Genomic DNA, 20,031 nt, shown 5'->3' with positions numbered 1-20,031 from the left:
CATCCCTGTTGCTAAGCAGAATTGAATAGCAACTAGTTGTGAAACTAGAATGCAGCTAATATTGGTCCACCAAGTCCCCAGAATGTTACAATTTTCACACATTGCTAGCTTATACATATAAATATAACAAAAAAAACACACTTCTCCTATGTTGCTCTTTCTGAAGATCTTCACTTCTCCCTGTTTCCATTTCTTACGTATACCTCATTTTTTCTTGGTGTTGGAGAGACATTCTGGAATGGAATCCAATGTGTGTAGGAGGAGTCAGGGAGCAGCTAAGGGAATGTGAGGAGACAGACATCTTAAACAGGAAAAATAGTCTATAATAGCTGGACGATTTCTAGATTTATTGTCCTGATGTGTCCAGAATACAATCCAGTTTGCATAAATGAGAGAAGGCAGAGGCTCTTATTTACATGGAAGGACGCCAGTGGCTGAGGTCTGCACCGGGATGTTAGGCTGTACAGTGGTGTATGATTTAAACAGGTAAGACATAGCAGGTTCAGGTCAAGAGGGAGTGGATTAAGTTAACTGTAGGAGAAGTAGTAGGGAGGCAGAGGTTTTGAAACTAGAACGGGAAGAGAACTTGGGGATAAGGTACACAATGACATTCAAAAACTGGGCTCGGTGCTGACAAGTAAGTAGTAGGTTCCTGAATACAAATGTCATCATGCAGCAGCAAAAACATGGAATACACTGACACTTGGTGGTTAATTTGATCATTGCTGTCAGCACACTGACCCACATACAGGCAATGTAAATGATATGCATTTTCCACAGGGTCTTGTGTAATGTCGTAAGCCTGTGGTAATTAGTATGTTTCAAGGACCAGATAGTTTCCAGAGGAGAAAACTTCAACCTGTTTTCAATTATAATGATGGTAAAATGGGATCACTGTGGGCAGGGTATTGCATTCAGGGTAGGGAAACCAATGTCAGAACCATTTTTGAATCCCAATTCTGCACCAGAGGAAGTGTCAAGGGGAGCTAGTCCCACTATCTATGATTTTCACATAAGCGGCTGAGGGAAGCTTTCGTGTCCAATTAATAATTCGTAATGTGGGATGGAGTTAGGGCTTCTGAAATATGGGTCCAATTTAAAGGCATCACAGCAGCCATTATCATGCCAACTGTTTGGAAGCACACTGGTTCCAGTTTTTTTTACTCTCCAGCGGACATGGGTATTACTGGCTGATCAACATTTATTGCTTTTTCCTAGCTGCCCTTCAGAAGGTGGTTATGAGCTGTTTACTTGAAGCGCTGCAATCTACATACTGTAGGCGGATCCACAATGCCATTAGGGAGGAAATTCCAGGATTTTCATCCAGTGACAATGAAGGTTCGACGATATACTTCCGAGTCAGGATAGTGTGTGGTTTGGAGTAGAGCTTGCAGCTGACCAGGAGAAAATGCCTGCCACATGGAGAAGGGCTGTCCCTTGCTTCAAGGATTCGGAACGTGAAACATTACTGGAGGCAATAAGAGAGAGGAGGGATGTCCTGTTTACAGAAGGCAGGAGAAAGCCACCCAGTGAAACAAGGCAAGCATGTAGGCTTGGACGTGGTTAAAAGTGTCATTCAGAGGAACCCGGTGCATGGTTCTTAATAACCTTCTTCATTCTGGCAAAATGACCCTCAAGATAAAGACAGTTCAATATGGAGGCTATAGATTTACAATGAGATTCAGCACTTTCAGCATGGCCATGTGCAGGACTGCACAGATCCAAAGAATGCAGCATCATGGAACAGAACAGAATAAAGTCACAGAATTATAGAGATGTAAAGCACAGAAACAGACCCTTCAGTCCAACTGGTCCATGCTGACCAGATATGCTAAACTAATCTAGTCCCATTTGCCAGCATTTGGCCCATATCCCACTAAACACTTCCTATTCATATACCCATCCACATGCCTTTTAAAAGTTGTAATTGTACCAGCCTCCACCACTTCCTCTGGCAGCTCATTCCATACACGCACTACCATCTGTGTGAAAAAGCTGCCCCTTAGGTCCCTTTTAAATCTTTCCCCTCTCACCTTCTAGTTTTGGACTCCCCCACCCCAGAGGAAAGACGTTGTCTATTTACTCTATCCATGCCACTCATGATTTTATAAACCTCTGTAAGGTCACTCCTCAGCCTCTGACACTCCAGGGAAAACAGCCCCAGCCTATTCAGTTGGTCCCTATAGCTCCAACCATCCAACCCTGCCAACATCCTTGTAAATCTTTTATGAACCCTATCAAGTTTCACAACATCCTTCTGATAGGAGGGAGACCAGAACTGCACACAATACTCCAAAAGTGGCCTAACCAATGTACTGTACAACCACAACATGACCTCCCAACTCCTATACTCAATACTCTGACCAATAAAGGAAAGCATCCAAATGCCTTCTTCACTATTCTAGCTACCTGCGACTCCACATTCAAGGAACTATGAACCTGCACTCCAAGGTCTCTTTGTTAAACAACACTCCTCAAGACCTTACCATTAAGTGTATAAGTCCTAACCTCATTTGCCTTTCCAAAATGCAGCACCTAACACTTATCGAAATTAAACTCCATCTGCCACTCTTTGGCTCATTGACCCATCTGATCAAGATCCCATTGTACCCTGAGGTAACCTTCTTTACTGTCCACTACACGTCTAATTTTGTTGTCATCTGTAAACTTACTAACCATACCTCCCATCTTCACATCCAAATCATTCATATAAATGACGAAAGGCAGTGCACACAGCACCATCCTTGACACACACCACTGGTCACAGGTCTCCAGTCTGAAAAACAACCCCTCACCAGCACCCTCAAAAAACAATGGCAATAGCAGTTGGGCACAGACCCAAAGAAAGTTGTATGGACGAGGCTGGAAGAATGTGGAACATTATTACAAACCACTGTGAGGTAGGAGACACAGCTGGAGTACTTAAGTGAGCCAATGTTGAAGGAACAGTGTAAAGCTCAATGTACTTAAAGTGAACCATCATGGATGGAAGAGGGTCTTGAGTGAACCTGGGAGGAGAAGAGCAATATAGACATCTAGGAGCAAGCAAAGCAAGTAAAATGCCTGAGTGGAACATTACCCAATAGGAGAAATGCAAAAGATCTCACTGTCAGTGAAAACAAGTTGAAATTGCTCCTAAATCTATATTCCTCCCCACTCCCAACCTTCCAACTTGGAGCAACTAGCAGAATTAGAGGTACATTAAAATATCTAAACACAATTTTTTTAATATAGAAGATGTGTACCATTTAAACTGGTCTGTGTGGATATGATCTTGCACTCACAGCAGTAATCAATCTGGTCACTGAATGTCAGTGCTGTCCAAGTATGCTGTTGCAATTTATCTATATTTAAGAATCAACACAATGATATCACTGAAGTATGTCTATATGTGACAATGTCTGTAGCTCATTGGCCAATTCTGTGTTCATTATACAAAATAATTACCCCTCAAAAAAGATTTTTTGATAAACTATTATTCTTCAGGTTTTAGATTAGATTAGATTAGATTAGATTAGATTAGATTAGATTACTTACAGTGTGGAAACAGGCCCTCCGGCCCAACAAGTCCACACCGCCCCGCCGAAGTGCAACCCACCCATACCCCTACATTTACCCCTTACCAAACACTACAGGCAATTTAGCATGGCCAATTCATCTGACCTGCACATCTTTGGACTGTGGGAGGAAACCGGAGCACCCGGAGGAAACCCACGCAGGCACGGGGAGAACGTGCAAACTCCACACAGTCAGTCGCCTGAGGCGGGAATTGAACCCGGGTCTCTGGCGCTGTGAGGCAGCAGTGATTACTTATTAGTGATTTTTTTAAACTTTTGACTGCTAAAGAAGTTTAACAAAAATCATTTGATGGAGATATTCAATTTGTGGCAGCCCATATTATGACTTGATATTGGGCCTCTGAATCTCACACTGTGAACTGTCGTGCCTGGTCTGGCCCAGAGATGGTCTGACCTCCAAGATGCCAATTGATTTGAAGTGGCGGAAGGCTTTTTCCCTCTAACATGTTGCATGACCACAACAGGTGTAGGCTACTTAAAGGTGTAAATTACTGAAACCAGTTGACTCTGATGTAAAATTCAGGTAACATTGGTCATTGCTAATACCATGCCTGTCTTGACCTGTAGGATTAGGTTTTGTATGGCTTGGCTAGCAGACCTTAAATGTTGGAAGCTGCTCAGTAAAAAATACAAAGAGATTTTCAACCTTTATTTTTGCGGGCAGAGAGGAGTGGGAACATCATGTATTTGTGTCCAATTTGAAATTTGTCCTTTTTGCTTTTTATCATCAAAAGAAGAAATCCTGTGATGAAGAACTAGACTTGGAACTGAACTCCTTGATGTTTTGGTTTGCCAGAATTTGTGTCTTATCGGAAGAGAAACCTTTCAATTAACTATTTCCATGCGCTTAGTGATCATAGTACCTACTATAAGACCCCACCCCAGATAATAAACCTTATTTGAAGTGAGATAAACTCTAATGTATAACAAATAGCACAACATTGAACCCCGGACTTAAGTGGAGTAAAACTGTTTTTAATGCCTGAATGACAGAAATCAGTCATCAATTTCAGTTAAATGATAATGAACACTCTTCCAGTTTAGGGAGTTATGTTTACAGTCATACAATGCTGGCTTTTGAAATACCAACAATGGAGTCATGGCCCATGGCATGTCATAAACTGAACTAGTGTCCTTTTAGCTCAATAACAAATAAGTACATTTGATCACTTTATGTTTTCTTTCATTTACTTTCATTTTGAGATTTCCCCTCCCTCAGCACCTCCTGAACTAACCCTAATAGTGCTTCTATTAACCTTAACCCAGTTTCATCAGCACCACTACATGGGGGTCTGTTCATCCTGACCCTCCTGGCATTCCCAAAGCTGCTCTCATCTTGTTCCTGCCTCTCTATATCCCTAGTTTCCCTACATCCATCTGTCACCCAGGCCTCTTCTGTGGTATACATGGGACAGAAGAACCAGAGTTATAGGGTGGAGATAGAGAGAAGGGTAAGGAAGGAGGGGTGGGGATGGATGGAGAGATAGGAGCAACAGGTGCACGTGCAGAGCCGAGAGACCCACTTTCTCCAGGGCATTTGGGGATGGGCTGACCTAGCCAGAGATGCTCCCTATCTTATGAACAAATCAGAAGCTTCATTGGGGTTGAGATTCTGTAAAGGATATTGCTGGGGAAAAGGGTTGAATCTTTATTTTTGCTGTTTGTTTTTATCTCTTTATGTGATAAACATAAGTTCTTTTGTTAAATGTCCATTGGCAGCATCTTATGAATATGTTCAGTGACTGACTACCATAGTAAGCAAATTGCAAAAGTAAAACTTATAGTCTATCAAGCCAGGTTTAACTCTGGTACCTGACTGGTCCTGTATTTTTACCAGCTGGGAACATAATAATAGTGACTGTGAAGTTAACTTTCATTGTCATAAAACTCATTTAGTACACTAATGCCCTTAGAGAAAGAAATCTGCCTTCCTTAGCATGTCTGGCCATATGTGACTCCAGATCCACAATAATGTGGTTGACCTCTAAATGCCATCTGAAACCACTCAAGTCAGGGGCAATTAGAGATGGGCAAGAAAAGGTAGTCTTGCCAACAATGGCCAAATTGCATGAAAAAACAATGCAAATATAAATCAATGTTTTTATGAGATCCAGGTATGCTGACTGATCCCAGCCTGGGTACATCCAAGATTCAAATGTAAGCTGACTGTATGAAATCTGTAACAATCTTCAATAGCAGTGAATTTCTGAGAATTTACTGCCACTGGGATTGCAAGTTCTAGGCAAAAATATTTCTTCAAAGTAACTTTAATTTTCTTAGCTCAGGTACCCTTTTCCATCATCCCCCTTTAACGTCCCTCCTGCCCCAACCTACACTTTCCTATAAGTTTAATTCAATTGCAAGGGTGCTCTTTAAAATTATTACCTATTTTATATAATATACAGTGAAGTTAGGCTCATGTGAGGCATTACACCACATTACATTATGATTAATAATGCAGTATTTAAGCTTCGCTTATAGACTGTTGAAGTCTCAACTGGCAAGGACTGAGCAAAATATTATGTTCAATAGAGACTAATAAAAACAAGATAACCACTTCACAGCAATACCTGATGCTATGGAGAAAATTGACACACAAAATACACAACAGTCAAAGATGAGAAACGATCACTGGGAGCAATAAAATTCCTATTTTATGACAGCCTAGCAACCTATTATATTTTAAACAAGTCCATTGTTTTGTTTCTCTAATATGCCTGACAGATCATGCTAAATATTTAAGTTCAGGAAAGTCAGACAAGACTAATTAGGGCTCCCATTAGAGCAGTCAGTTTTATTCCAGTTCTTTCACTTCTATGTAGTAGCTGCAATAGAGATTACGGACGTTTATAAGAAATAGGAGCAGGAGAAGGCCTCTTCAGCCTCCTCTGACATTCAATAAAACCTCGTCTGATCTTCTGTTGAAACTTCATTTTTCCTCTCCTTTAGCTCCCCATGTCATAGCAATATAGAGTTTTACAACACAGAAAGAAGCCCTTTGATCCATTCTGCCTGTGCCAGTTATCAAGCACCTGTCTAGCCTTGTATGCTATTGTGTTCCAAATGTTCATCAAAACACTTCTTAAATACTATGATGGTTGCTACCTCGAGCATGCTTTTGGGCAGATACCCGTCAATCTCTTGTGAAAAACTTCTTCCTTAAATCCCCTCTAAACCTCTCATTTCCTATCATAAAGTCATGGCCCCTGGTTGTTGGCAGCTCTTAAAAGGTGAGGTTTCTACCCTATCTATTCCCCTCATACTTTAGTATCGCAGAATCTATCAATCCCATTCTGGAATAGACTTTCCTTTTGTCAACTTGGTCAAGTTAAGTGCAACAGGTAGTCTAATCTTACTTTATTTAATAATGAAGCTGTAATCCCAATGTGTCACATAGACAGTAGGATTTACCACTAGAACGTAGAACATAGAAAAGTACAGCACAGAACAGGCCCTTCAGCCCATGATGTTGTGCCAAGGATTATTCCTAATCTAAAATAAAATAACCTAACCTACACACCCTTCAATTCAGTGATGTCCATGTGCATGTCCAGCAGTCGCTTAAATGTCCCTAATGACTCCACTTCCACAACCACTGCTGGCAACACATTCCATGCATTCACAACTCTCTGCATAAAGAACCTACCTCTGAGGACTCCTCTATACCTTCCTCCTAATATCTTAAAACTATGATCCCTTATGCCAGCCACTGCTGCCCTGGATAAACGTTTCTGGCTATTGACTCTATCCATCTCATCCACATTGCCTCTCATTATCTTGGATACCTCAATCTCTTTCTCCTTCTGTCCAGCGAGAGAAATCCAAGCTTAGTCAACCTCTTTTCGTAAGACAAGCCCTCAAGTCCAGGCAGCATCCTGATAAACCTTCTTTGCGCTCTCTCCAAAGCCTCCGTATCTTTCCTATAATAGGGCGACCAGAACTGGACACAATATTCCAAGTGTGGTCTCACTGGGGACTTGTAGAGCTGTAGCAAAATCTTGCAGCTCTTAAATTTGACCCCCCCCCCGTTAATAAAAGACAAAACACCATATACCTTCTTAACAACCCTATCCACTTGGGTGGCAACTTTGAGGGATCTATGCACTTGAACACCAAGATCCCTCTGTTCCACCACACTGCAAAGAATCCTGTCTTTAATCCTATATTCAGCATTCAAGTTCGACCTTCCAAAATGAATCACTTTGCTATTATCCAGGTTGAACTCCATCTGCCATTTCTCAGCCCAGCTCTGCATCTTGTCAATGTCGCACTGCAACCTGCAAAGCCCTCAATACTATCAATGGCACCTCCAACCTTTGTGTCATTAGCAAATGTACTAACTCACCTCTCAACCTCCTCATCCAAGTCATTTATAAAAACTACAAAGAGCAGAGGCCCAAGAACAGAGCCCTGCGGGAAACCACTCACCACTGACCTCCAGGCAGAATACTTTCCATCGACAAGTACTCTCTGCCTTCTGTCAACCAACCAATTCTGAATCCAGATAGCCAAATCTCCCTGTATTCCACACCTCCTGACTTTATGAATGAGCCTACCATGGGGAACCTTATCAAATGCCTTGTTGAAGCCAATTTACACCACAACCACTGCTCGAGCTTCATCAACTTGTATTGTCACCACCTCAAAGAACTCAATAAGATTTGTGAGGCATGACCTGCCCCTCACAAAGCTATGCTGACTGCCTTTAATCACGCTATTCTTTTCCAAATAGTCATAAACCCTATCCCTCAGAATTCTTTTCCAAAACCTTGCTGACCACAGACCTAAGACTGACTGGTCTGTAATTGCCAGGGATTTCCCTATTCCCCTGCTTGAAAAAAGGAACAACATTCGCCTCCTTCCAATCCTCCGGTACAACTCATGTGGACAGTGAGGAAGCAAAGATCTTCACCAGCAGCTTAGCAACCTCCTTTCTTGCTTCCCGGAGCAACCTAGGATAATCCTGGTCTGGCCCTGGGGACTTATCAATTTTAATATTTGCCAAAATTTCCAGCACATCAACTTCATCAATTTTGATCTGTTCAAGCCTGTTTCCCAGCTCCTCAGAGTTCTCATTCACAACAAGGTCCCTTTTCTTAGTGAAAACTGAAGCAAAAAACGCATTTAGGGCTTCCCCTATCTGCTCAGACTCCACGCACAAGTTCACAATGCTATCCCTGACTGGCTCTTCTCCCTGATCATTCTCTTATTCTTCACATGTGAGTAAAATTCCTTTGGGTTCTCCCTAATCCTTCCTGCCAAGCCTTTTTCGTACCCCCTCCTGAGGTCCATTTCTGAGCTCCTTTCTAGTAAGCCTGTAATCCTCTAAAGCTGTGCTAGATCCTTGCTTCCTCCACCTTACGTAAGCTGCTTTCTTCCTTTTGACGAGAAGCTCCTCTGTTCTCATCATCCAGGGCTCCTTAACCTTACCCATTCTTGCCTGTCTCAGAGAAACAAATTTGTGCATCTCTCACAACAGCTGCGCCTTAAACAGTCTTCGCATGTTTGTTGTGCCCTTTCTGTGGAACAATTGCTCCCAATCTGTACTACCCAACTCCTGTCTGATAGCGTCATAATTTTCCTTTCCCCAATTAAATATCTTCCCTTGATAACTGCTCCTTTTCCTCTCCAAGGCTATAGTAAATGTGAGGCAGTTGTGATCACTATCACCAAAGTATTCTCCCACCGCGAGATCTGACACCTGTCCTGGCTCATTGTCAAGCACCAAATCCAAAATGGCCTCTCCCCTTGTCTACACACTGAATAAGGAAACCCTCCTGAACATACCTGACAAAAAACGGCTCCATCCAAATCATCTGCACTAAGGAAGTTCCAGTCAATATTGGGAAAGTTGAAGTCACCCATAGCAACAACCCTGCTACATCTGCATTTTTCCAAAACCTGCTGGCCGATGAGATCTTCAAGCTCCCTATTGCTATTAGGAGGTCTGTAGAAAACCCCTAATGAGGTCGCTGCTCCTTTGCTGTTCCTAACTTCCATCCATACTGACTCAGTAGGAAAACCTTCCTCAACAACCTTAGTTTCTATAGCTGTGATGCACTCTCTGATTAGCAATGCTTACACCCCTTCCGCTTTTTCCACCCTCCCTGTTCTTTTTAAATGTTCTAAACCCTAGAACATCTAGCAACCATTCCTGCCCCTGTGAAACCCATGTCTCCGTTATGGCCACAACATCATTGTCCCAAGTACTGATTCATGATCTAAGTTCATCACTCTTATTTCTGACACTCCTTGCATTAAAGCAGACACACTTTAACTGATCCCTTTGTTCCATCACATGAATAACCTTCCCGATAGATTCACTACATCCTGTCACTCCCCCATATCTAACTACCCCCCTCTCAGATATGTAGCTCTGGTTTCCACCCCCTTGCCAAACTAGTTTAAGCCCTCCCGAACCACATGAGCAAATCTCCCACCCAGGACATTCGTGCTCCTCCAATTCAGGTGCAACCCAACCTTCATGTACCAGTCCCACCTTCCCCAGGTGGCATCCCAATGTCTAAATATCTGAAGCCCTCCCTCCTGCACCAGCTGTGCAGCCACGTGTTAAGTTGCATTCTCTGCCTGTTCCTCACCTCACTACCTTGTGGCACCGGTAGCAAACCTGAGAACACTACTCTACTTGTCCTGTTCTTCAACTTCCAATATAGCTCTCTGTAGTCACTTTTCAGATCCTCAATCCCTTCCCTAGCTATATCATGATTTCAATATGTAACACAATTTCTGGCTACTCACCCTTCCCCTTCAGAATCCTGTAAACCCGATCGGTGTCATTCCGGATCCTGGCACCGGGGAGGCAACGTACTTTCCGGCGGTCCCATTTCCTACCACAAAATCTCCTGTCAATCCATCTAACTATTGAGTTCCCTACCACTAGCGCTTTTCTATTCTCCCCCCTTCCCTTCTGAGCCTCAGTGCCAGAGACCTGACAACTATGGCTTTCCCCTGGTGGGCCATCCCCACCAGCAGTATCCAAAATGGAGTACAGTCTTGCTCTCCCCAATTCCTGTCCAATCTACATCCTTCTCTCTCAATATTTTCCATTTACGTCAGGGACCCTTTCCACTTAAGATCTCTGTTTTCAACAAGATGTCTAGTGGAATACCAGTGAAACCCGCCAAAAACAGCAAGGGCACAAGATTTTCCAATTTACCTTCTGATAGATGAAATGTCCATCCAGTTCTTGCAAGGTAAATATTGTCAGGGGAGGGAATGGTAAGTGGGGATGGGTCGGGAGGGAAAGGAAAGGCAGCCAGAACTTTTGATGGTCATTGCAAATTTCTACCATAATTAAAAGAATTCTCCCCCTAATGGCATTGTGGGTCTACCTACAAAATAGGGGTTGCAATGGTTCAAGAAGGCAGCTTATCACCACCTTCTCAAGACAATAAATGGTGGCCCAGCCAGCAATACCCACGCCCCACAAATGAATTTTAAAAAACTCATTTAAAAAGACACAAGCAATGGCAAGTACTCCTTTCAGGTATAACAATACAAAACATCCAAGGTCTAAAGTAATTCAAATGTATTGTGTATGCTGTCAATGTGTCAGCCACTTAAGCCATAGATTCTTATTTAAATAACTACACCTGTCTCAATCATGTATATTGCCTTATGTGACGGGAACATGTCGGGTTGCATTATCCTGTCAAGCATTTTAGTTCACAGACCTCAATTCTATACAAGAAGGTGATTGAACATTCCTCACACAGAGCTCAAACTCCGTTACAAAATTATAGTCCAAATTTTAATAATCTTCTGTAACTATACGAATTTTGCCCTCAAAAACAAGAATTGTTGCTTTCATAAATGTAGCTCCGCATCATAGACTGACCTGACATCCACAGAGTTGTTTGACTCATGATCAAAAACAGCAAAAGCATCTTTGATGTTCTTCTGAAGCTCTGCTATTAATGCCTCTGTAATAAATGGGAATGTGACAATTTCAGTATTTCTGGCTGAGTTACAACAATAATTTGCACTTATTATAATCAAATATTCAAAGTCAGCAATATAGCCAAAGTGCCAATAGACGATCCTAGCAGTTGGGTGGAAGCTTAACTCATGGTCGAAGGGCTGCCATAGAAGATGGTGGAGCCGGGTACATTATAACATGTAAAAGGCATCTGGACGGCTACATAAATAGGAAGGGTTTAGAGGGATAAGGGCCAAATGCAGGTAAATGGGACTAGATTAGTTTCGGATCTCTAGTCAGTACAGTCGAGTTGGACCAAAGGGTCTATTTTGTGCTGTAAAACTCTATGACTCCATGTTTTCATACCATTGATTTCAGCTATCTGTAAGAATAATAGGGTAGTTATGGTAGGGGATTTTAACTTTCCAAACATTGACTGGGACTGCCATAGTGTTAAAAGTTTAAATGGAGAGGAATTTCTTAAGTGTGTACAAGACAATTTTCTGATTCAGTATGTGGATGTACCTACTATAGAAGGTGCAAAACGTGACCTACTCTTGGGAAATAAGGCAGGGCAGGTGACTGAGGTGTAAGTGGGGGAGCACTTTGGGTCCAGCGACCATAATTCTATTCGTTTGAAAATAGTGATGGAAAAGGATAGACCAGATCTAAAAGTTGAAGTTCTAAATTGGAGAAAGGCCAATTTTGACGGTATTAGGCAAGTACTTTCAAAAGCTGATTGGAGGCAGACGTTCACAGGTAAAGGGACGGTTGGAAAATGGGAAGCCTTCAGAAATGAGATAACAAGAATCCAGAGAAAGTATATTCCTGTCAGGGTGAAAGGGAAGGCTGGTAGGTATAGGAAATGCTGGATGACTAAAGAAATTGAGGGTTTGGTTAAGAAAAAGAAGGAGGATATGTCAGGTACAGACAGGATAGATCGAGTGAATCCTTAGAAGAGTATAAAGGAAGTAGGAGTATACTTAAGAGGGAAATCAGGAGGGCAAAACGGGGACATGAGATAGCTTTGGCAAATAGAATTAAGGAGAATCCAAAGAGCTTTTACAAACACATTAAGGACAGAAGAATAACTAGGGAGCGAATAGGGCTCCTCAAAGATCAGCAAGGTAGCCTTTGTGTGGAGACGCAGGAGATGGGGGAGATACTAAATGAGTATTTTGCATCAGTGTTTACTGTGGAAAAGAACATGGAAGATATAGAATGTAGGGAAATAGATGGTGACATCTTGAAAAATGTCCAGATTACAGAAGAGGAAGTGCTAGATATCTTGAAATGCATAAAGGTGGATAAAGGTGGACCTGATCAGCTGTACCTGAGAAGCTAGGGAAGTGATTGTTGCGCCTCTTGCCAAGATATTTGTATCATCGATAGTCACAGGTGAGGTGCCAGAAGACTGGAGGTTGGCTAATGTGGTACCATTATTTAAGAAAGGTGGTAAGGACAAGCCAGGGAACTATAGACCAGTGAGCCTGATGTCGGTGGTGGGCAAGTTGTTGGAAGGAATCCTATGGGACAGGATATACACATAATTGGAAAAGTAAGGACTGATTAGGGATAGTCAGCAAGGCTTTGTGCATGGGAAATCATGTCTCACGAACTTGATTGAGTTTTTTGAAAAAGTAACAAAGAGATTGATTAGGGCAGAGCAGTGGACGTGATCCATATGAACTTCAGTAAGGCTTTCAACAAGGTTCCCCATGGGAGACTGGTTAGCAAGGTTAGATCTCGTGGGAGACAGGGAGAACAAGCCATTTGGATACATAACTGGCTTGAGGGTAGAAGACAGAGAGTGGTGGTGGAGAGTTGTTTTTCAGACTGGAGGCCTGTGACCAGTGCAGTGCCACAAGGATTGGTGCTGGGTCCACTACTTTTCGTCATTTACATAAATGATTTGGATATGAACATAAGAGGTATAGCTAGTAAGTTTGCAGATGACACCAAAATTGGAAATGTAGTGGACAGTAAAGACGGTTACCTCAGATTACAATGGGATCTTGATCAGATGGGCCAATGGGCTGAGGAGTGGCAGAAGGATTTTAATTTAGATAAATGCGAGTGCTGAAATTTGGGAAAGCAAATCAGAGCAGGACTTATACACTTAATGGTAAGGTCCTCGGTAGTGTTGCTGAACAGAGACCTTAGAATGCAGGTTCATAGCTCTTTTAAAGTAGAGTTGCAGGTAGATAGGATAGTGAAGAAGGCATTTGGTATGCTTTCCTTTATTGGTCCGAGTATTGAATATAGGAGTTGGGAGGTCATGTTGCGGCTGTACAGGACATTGGTTAGGCCACGTTTGGAATATTGCATGCAATTGTGGTCTCCTTCCTATTGAAAGGATGTTGTGAAACTTGAAAGGGTTCAGAAAAGATTTGCAAGGATGGGTTGGAAGATTTGAGCTCAAGGGAGAGGCTGAATAGGCTGGGGCTGTTTTCCCTGGAATGTCGAAGGCTGAAAGGTGACCTAATAGAGGTTTATAAAATCATGAGGGGCCCGGATAGGATAAATAGACAAAGTCTTTTCCCTGGGGTGTGGGAGTCCAGAACTAGAGGGCATCAGTTTAGGGTGAGAGGGGAAAGATATAAAAGGAACCTCAGGGACAACTTTTTCATACAGCCTGTGGTGCGTGTATGGAATGAGCTGCCAGAGGAAGTGGTCGTGGCTGGTACAATTGCAACATTTAAAAGGCATCTGGATGGGTATATGAATAGGAAGGGTTCAGAGGGATATGGGTCAAGTGCTGGCAAATAGAATGAGATGAGGTTGGGATATCTGGTCAGCATGGACCATTTGGACCAAAGCATCTGTTTCCGTGCTGTACATTTCTGTGACTCTATGATTCTAATGACTTTAAGGGTAGACACGGATGTCAGTTTCGGTGATTGAGGATCTTAAAAGTATATTATTGATCTGCTAATAGGAGAGAGAGAGAGTTTTTGCAAAAGGTACAGTGGGGTAGAATTGGCTGAAGTCTTGAAAGTTGTCAGCCAAAAACTAAATAGATGAAAGCATTAATAATGTTACCAAACATTGCTTATGTGATTAAGCTTTTTGCAGAATTGGATGATAATCCTAAAGGAGGTAGATGTTAATAATTAGTATCCATGTTTTGGTATCCAGAAATCTTTCAATAAAATGTTGTACTCAATCAAGTGTTAAATTTTGTCATATATAATTGGCACTCTGATCTTATGAGAGAAAGTGACAGCAACTGATGAGAGGAGATTCTGTATAAGGTCACGTCATAATTTTTCCTGCCAGGATTCTTTTCGAATCATTTCTGTTACTGGCTTTTAAATGATTTGGGTGAGGACATCAATGGAATATTGCTGGTTAGATGGATGTTGGAACTTCATTTAAATAACTAGGGTCTGGACTGATTTCAATGTCTCATGAACTACTTTGTGGCAGATTTCCATCAAAGTGGACAAATGTACATAAATTTGGAAGATACTATCGAAGAATCCTAAATTGCTGTAATGTGGTTGGTGGATACACTGCATCCATGCATTGATTACTAGAATGTTGACAGTGGAGATTCAGTGAAGTCACTATAATTGAATGTCGAGGAAATACAGTTAGATTGTCTCTTGTTGGAGATGCTTATTGCCTGCCACTTACATGACACAAATAGAGTAATAAGGTCATAGAGTCATACAACACAGAAACAGACCCTTCAGTCCAACGCTGAACAGACATCCTAATCTGACCTAGTCCCATACGCCAGCATTTAGTTCATATCCCTCTAAACCCTTCCTATTCACATATCCATCCAGATGCATTTTAAGTGTTGTAATTGCACCTGCCTCCACCTCTTCCTCTAGTAGCTCATTCCATACACAACTACCCTCTATGCAAAAAGTCCTTTTTAAATCTTTCCCCTTAATCCTATGCCCTGTATGTTTGGATTGCCCTACCCTAAGAAAAAGGCCTTGGCTATTCACCCTATCCATGTCCCTCATGATTTTGTAAACCTTGATAAGGTTACCCCTCAGCTTCTGATGCTCCAGGGAAAAAGCCCCAGGCTATTCAGCCTCTCCCTCTAACTCAAACCCTCCAGTCCCAGCAACATCCTTGTATATTTTTCCTGCACCCTTTCAAGTTTAACAACATCCTTCCTATAGAAGGTCAACCAGAATTGTATGCAATAATTTAAAAGTGGCCTCACCGATGTCTTTTATGGTCACAACATGACGTCTCAACTCCTGTACTCAATATTCTGACCAGTGAAGGTAAGCATGCCAAACACCTTCTTTACTATCCTGTCTACTTGTGACTCCATTTTGCTACTTCTCAATTCAGCCTGAATGTTGCCTAGGTCTTGCTGTATTCAGGTACAGAATATTTCATTATCTAAGGAGTTGCAAATGAATGCAATCAGTCTGACTTCTGAATTTGCAGCTGAAGGTAATTGATAAAGTAGCTAAAGTTTATTCGGGCCGAAAATACTACCCGTGGGACAGTGCCTGTGATAGCCTTTGTACATATTCAAGTCTAGTTCCTCAAATATCTCTGAAGATATTAGGGAGAATGACCAAAATTATACTTTACTGAATTGGAGCTCTAATTAACATAATTGTGAGATCTTTGTCAGTCAGCAAAATAAAGAAATAGAGCATCCAGGACTGATTTTATTTCATTTCTCAGTGGCTTTATTTGATTGAATAGGTTTTTTCAGGTGGATAGGTTTGGAAAAATTGGGAGGCCTGAGGAGTAAACATACCTTACCACTTCAATTTCTAAAGACCATACGCCAACTGTTAAATGAATTCAAGTTAGAAGTGTGCAGAAAGCATATCTTCAGCCCATCCAAACGGATGATAATAACATCAAAATAATGATGGGGTGGAAATGCTTCTTCCTTTGATTTTATTTTATATCATTTGTGATACAATTTTGTTAATGGTATGAGAAAACAACATATTTTGGCCTTTGAAATAATTCCACACTCTAAATCAACACCATTGAATATGATAATAGTGAAATTTTGTTTGGCAAGATTATAAAACCCCACAGAAATAACAAGATAAATTGCTTTTTATTGCTTTGGGAATAGCGTGGCTCGCTTTTCTTCAGCTTCTGTTCTCTGACTGTTATTCAAGAAAGGAATTTAAAATGAATTACATACTACCAGCAAAGGAGGGAATTGTGAAATTTAATATTTCATGCAGCTCTTTTCTTAACAGCGATATAGAAACAGTTGTTTAGTAGTACAGAATCAGAACATTGCTGAAAAAGGACACATTTTTCGAGGTTTTACATTTTGCACTCCTCAGGACAATTCACAAGAATAATGTAAGAAAAACAATATTTATACTGTATGAGGACAATGTTGATTGGTTGGCAAATTGATTCCTGTTAGCATTACCATGGAGAATGCACCAATTAGATGATGACTAACAGTTAAATGCCAAGATCTGTTTAAATTTTAAATCAAGCAAGACTACTCTGATTGGTCAAGGCACTTTTCTGAGAAATGAACCAGAGAATGGCTGTCACCAGCACTTTTTCCATTTTTGTTTCTGACTGCATGGTCCTCTGAGCAATCCAGCTTAGATGAAAGGGTACAATATCTCAAAGGTTTGATCAGCATGCTAGCTGTTGAAAGCTGCTACTATGCAGTGGTATCATAATGGCTGTTTGCCACTAACATGCATTCTGCCTTCAAGCTAAAAAGATGTTCATCCCATTACACAACTGAGTAATGTGGTAAATGAATTTCAGTGTCAGTGTAGTGCTAGCTGTATGGGCCATGTGTCCCAAAACCTGGCAAATCATATCAAACAACAAACCATTTTGGCTGTTGCAGCAAACAAGACTGTAACAAACCAGTCTATGTTTGAAAAATTCAAAACATGGTGCCAAATACTACATGTGAGTCTGCAACTGGAAAACATTTGCTACATGATCATGAATGCACAAAGAATTACACTGTCAAATATTTTAGGATTGTTGGAGATCACAGCAGGTCAGACAACATTCATGGAGAGAAAGCACGCTAACGTTTCAAGTCTAGATGACTCTTCATCAGAGATGAAGTGAAGTGCAGAGGGGGCAGCATTTATGCAATAGTGGGAGCAGACAGGTTGGAGTGCTGGAGGGGAAAGGATGTTGATAATTCAGATTAAGTATCAACATCTTTTCTCCCCCAGCACTCCACCTCCTCCCCTCCACCACCACCCAGCCTATTGCATAGGTGCTGTCCCCTCCACACTTCAGCTCTGATGAAGTCATTTAGACTCAAAACATTAACTTGCTTTCTCTTTACGTCTGCTCCTTGACCTGGTGTGATCTCCAGTATTTCTTGTTTTCAGCACAGGTTCCAGCATCTGTAGTAGTTTGCTCCTATTTTAGGAATGTTAGTCAGGTTTGCAAAGTGGCATACCTGTGCACACTGGAAGCTGTAGGGTCCTAGTCTTTATAGACAAAACGAACATGTACACACACTGTGTGTTTCAACCAGAATAGAATAATGATGGCCATTCTCAGGTTCATTTATCAGGGACATATCTTGACCAGTCAAAGATAATCTGTCTGGTTTAAAATGTAAACAAATCTTGGTAATTAACTGTCACTCATCATTGAACTGGTGCATTTTCCATGGCAATGCATCTACCATTTGGGAGGCCAGTTGCTAATCAATCAGGAGTCTCCTCGTACAGAATAAATGTAGTTTCTCCTTTACAGTGGTATTCTTGTGGATGGTCCTGCACAACAAAAAAATTCACGAAAGTGCCCTTCTTCAGCTGTATGCAATATAAAAATTGCGCATTTTTAAACTACAAGCTATGTTTAATTTACTTCACGAAATATCAATAAACGGGTGTGTTTTTTAAAGTAGGGCTGCTGCTAAAACAATCGATTTCCTATAAAAATAAACTCAAAGGTAAAAGTCCTATAAATCGGAAATGAATTGTCAAAATAATATGCACTAAATTTTCTGAGGAAGGGTGACTGGGCTCTTAAACGTTAACTGCTTTTCCTCCACAGGTACTGCTAGATCTGTTGAGTCTCTCCAGCATTCTCTATGTTTATTGCGATAAATTGTGACCAGGCAGGCAGGACTTTAAATAAACTCGTTTGTCGCCTTTTTGAACAAAAGTACCGTTTCTGTTTATAATCTGGAAAAGATGATTATTTTTCAATATGTCGCTCAAATGGTCGCTGACATTGATTTCAAAACACCATGGGTTTTAACGCTCTTGAAAAGGTAAACTCAGGTTCCGCCAGTTTTAATATAGTGTACCCGTGATCTTTTTGAGAGAGAACAAAAAAAAAACACTAGACAGCTACAGCCCTCCCTCTCTACAAATTATGGGTTAAAATTCTTTCCCCACAATCGTCCTCTCAGGGTTGGGCTCAGAACAAAGACTGGGAGGTCTCCAGCTGGGCTCCATCTTGAATCTGAGCGGAAAAGATTGAGCTGGAATTAAGCTCCGGGCCTGAAGAGTCCCTTGTTGTTGATGTTCTTTTTTTAAAAAGTCTTATTAAGGTTGCACCATCACCATCGCCGTCCTTTATCCAAGCCGCTGCTTACCTGCCGCTTCTTTGTCATCGGCCATATTGTTTCGGACGGTTGCTAAGGAGCGCTGTTGTCAAGGAGGCCGTGAATCGAAGGGAAGAAATGGGAGAAGATGTTGCAGAAACCCAGTTTTTTTTTTCCTTGCAGCGTTGACATTTGTAACAAAGGGTGCTTTAACAAATTTACAGCCTGCAAACCCGTGTCCAGCTTGATCTCTCGCTCTCTCCTGTTTGAAACCCTCATAGAGGTCTACTGTACAGATTCGGTCTTCTGTCCTTAGGGGCTTGTTTTTGACAGGATGAACTTAACTATTCTATTTTCCAGCACTCGGCCCATAGCCTTGTGTGTCTTGACATTGTCCATCTAAATTCTTCTGCAGTGAGTTTAGATACCTCCCTCTACCACTTTCACAAACAGAGAGTTCCAGATTTTCAACGCTCTCTGTTTTCCTCATGTGCCATCTAAACGTCCTGCCCCAATCCTAAATCTATGGCCCCTGGTTTTTTATCTTTCTATCAAATCTACAACCTCCTGTCCTTACGTCCACTTCTTAATTGCTGTCTCTTTTGCCATTATTTGTGAGCACCCTGGAGGATTTTAGTATAATGAAGGCAAGTTGCATATAAACCAAAGTTATTGACTTTTTTGTTATCTTCTGTCTTAACAGCAGGCAAGGAAAGATGTAAACATGCATTTGTACCTTGATCTAGGGTAGTATGGCTCTCATGATTTTAAAACAAAATGTATTTTTATCCTTTAAATTAAACAATTATAGAACATATATATTGACACAGAATCTTTAATATCTCACCACAAAGTTTTTCACAGGGCACTCTGAAACATCAAGCAACATAAAAATATATTTGGGCAAATATCCAAAAGCTTCTTGGTCAAAAAGTGGTAGATAATAAAGGAGTGCTGTATCTTAAAGAAGGAAAAGAGTTAGAGGGAGAAAGAGGGAGTTAATTCCAGAG

General features: G+C 41.3%; 1 protein-coding gene across 1 annotated transcript in view; it reads right to left on the bottom strand.

The window, feature by feature from the left end:
- Positions 1 to 19,757, bottom strand: part of drc8 (dynein regulatory complex subunit 8) — an 86,636-nt gene extending 66,879 nt beyond the window's left edge. The window contains exons 1-2 of the mRNA XM_043695422.2: positions 19,073 to 19,757; positions 11,437 to 11,521 (exon numbers count right to left, since the gene is read on the bottom strand). Coding sequence (XP_043551357.1) covers positions 11,437 to 11,521; positions 19,073 to 19,097 — 110 coding nt within the window. The 5' untranslated portion in view covers positions 19,098 to 19,757. The remainder of the gene's footprint in view (positions 1 to 11,436; positions 11,522 to 19,072) is intronic.
- Between the last annotated feature and the right edge of the window lie 274 nt (positions 19,758 to 20,031).

This window comes from Chiloscyllium plagiosum, unplaced genomic scaffold (genome assembly GCF_037043375.1).
Source record: "Chiloscyllium plagiosum isolate Xiang-an unplaced genomic scaffold, Cpla_swu_hap1 HiC_scaffold_10, whole genome shotgun sequence".
Taxonomy (NCBI): Eukaryota; Metazoa; Chordata; class Chondrichthyes; order Orectolobiformes; family Hemiscylliidae; genus Chiloscyllium; species Chiloscyllium plagiosum.
This window is presented reverse-complemented; position numbering and strand designations above follow the sequence as displayed.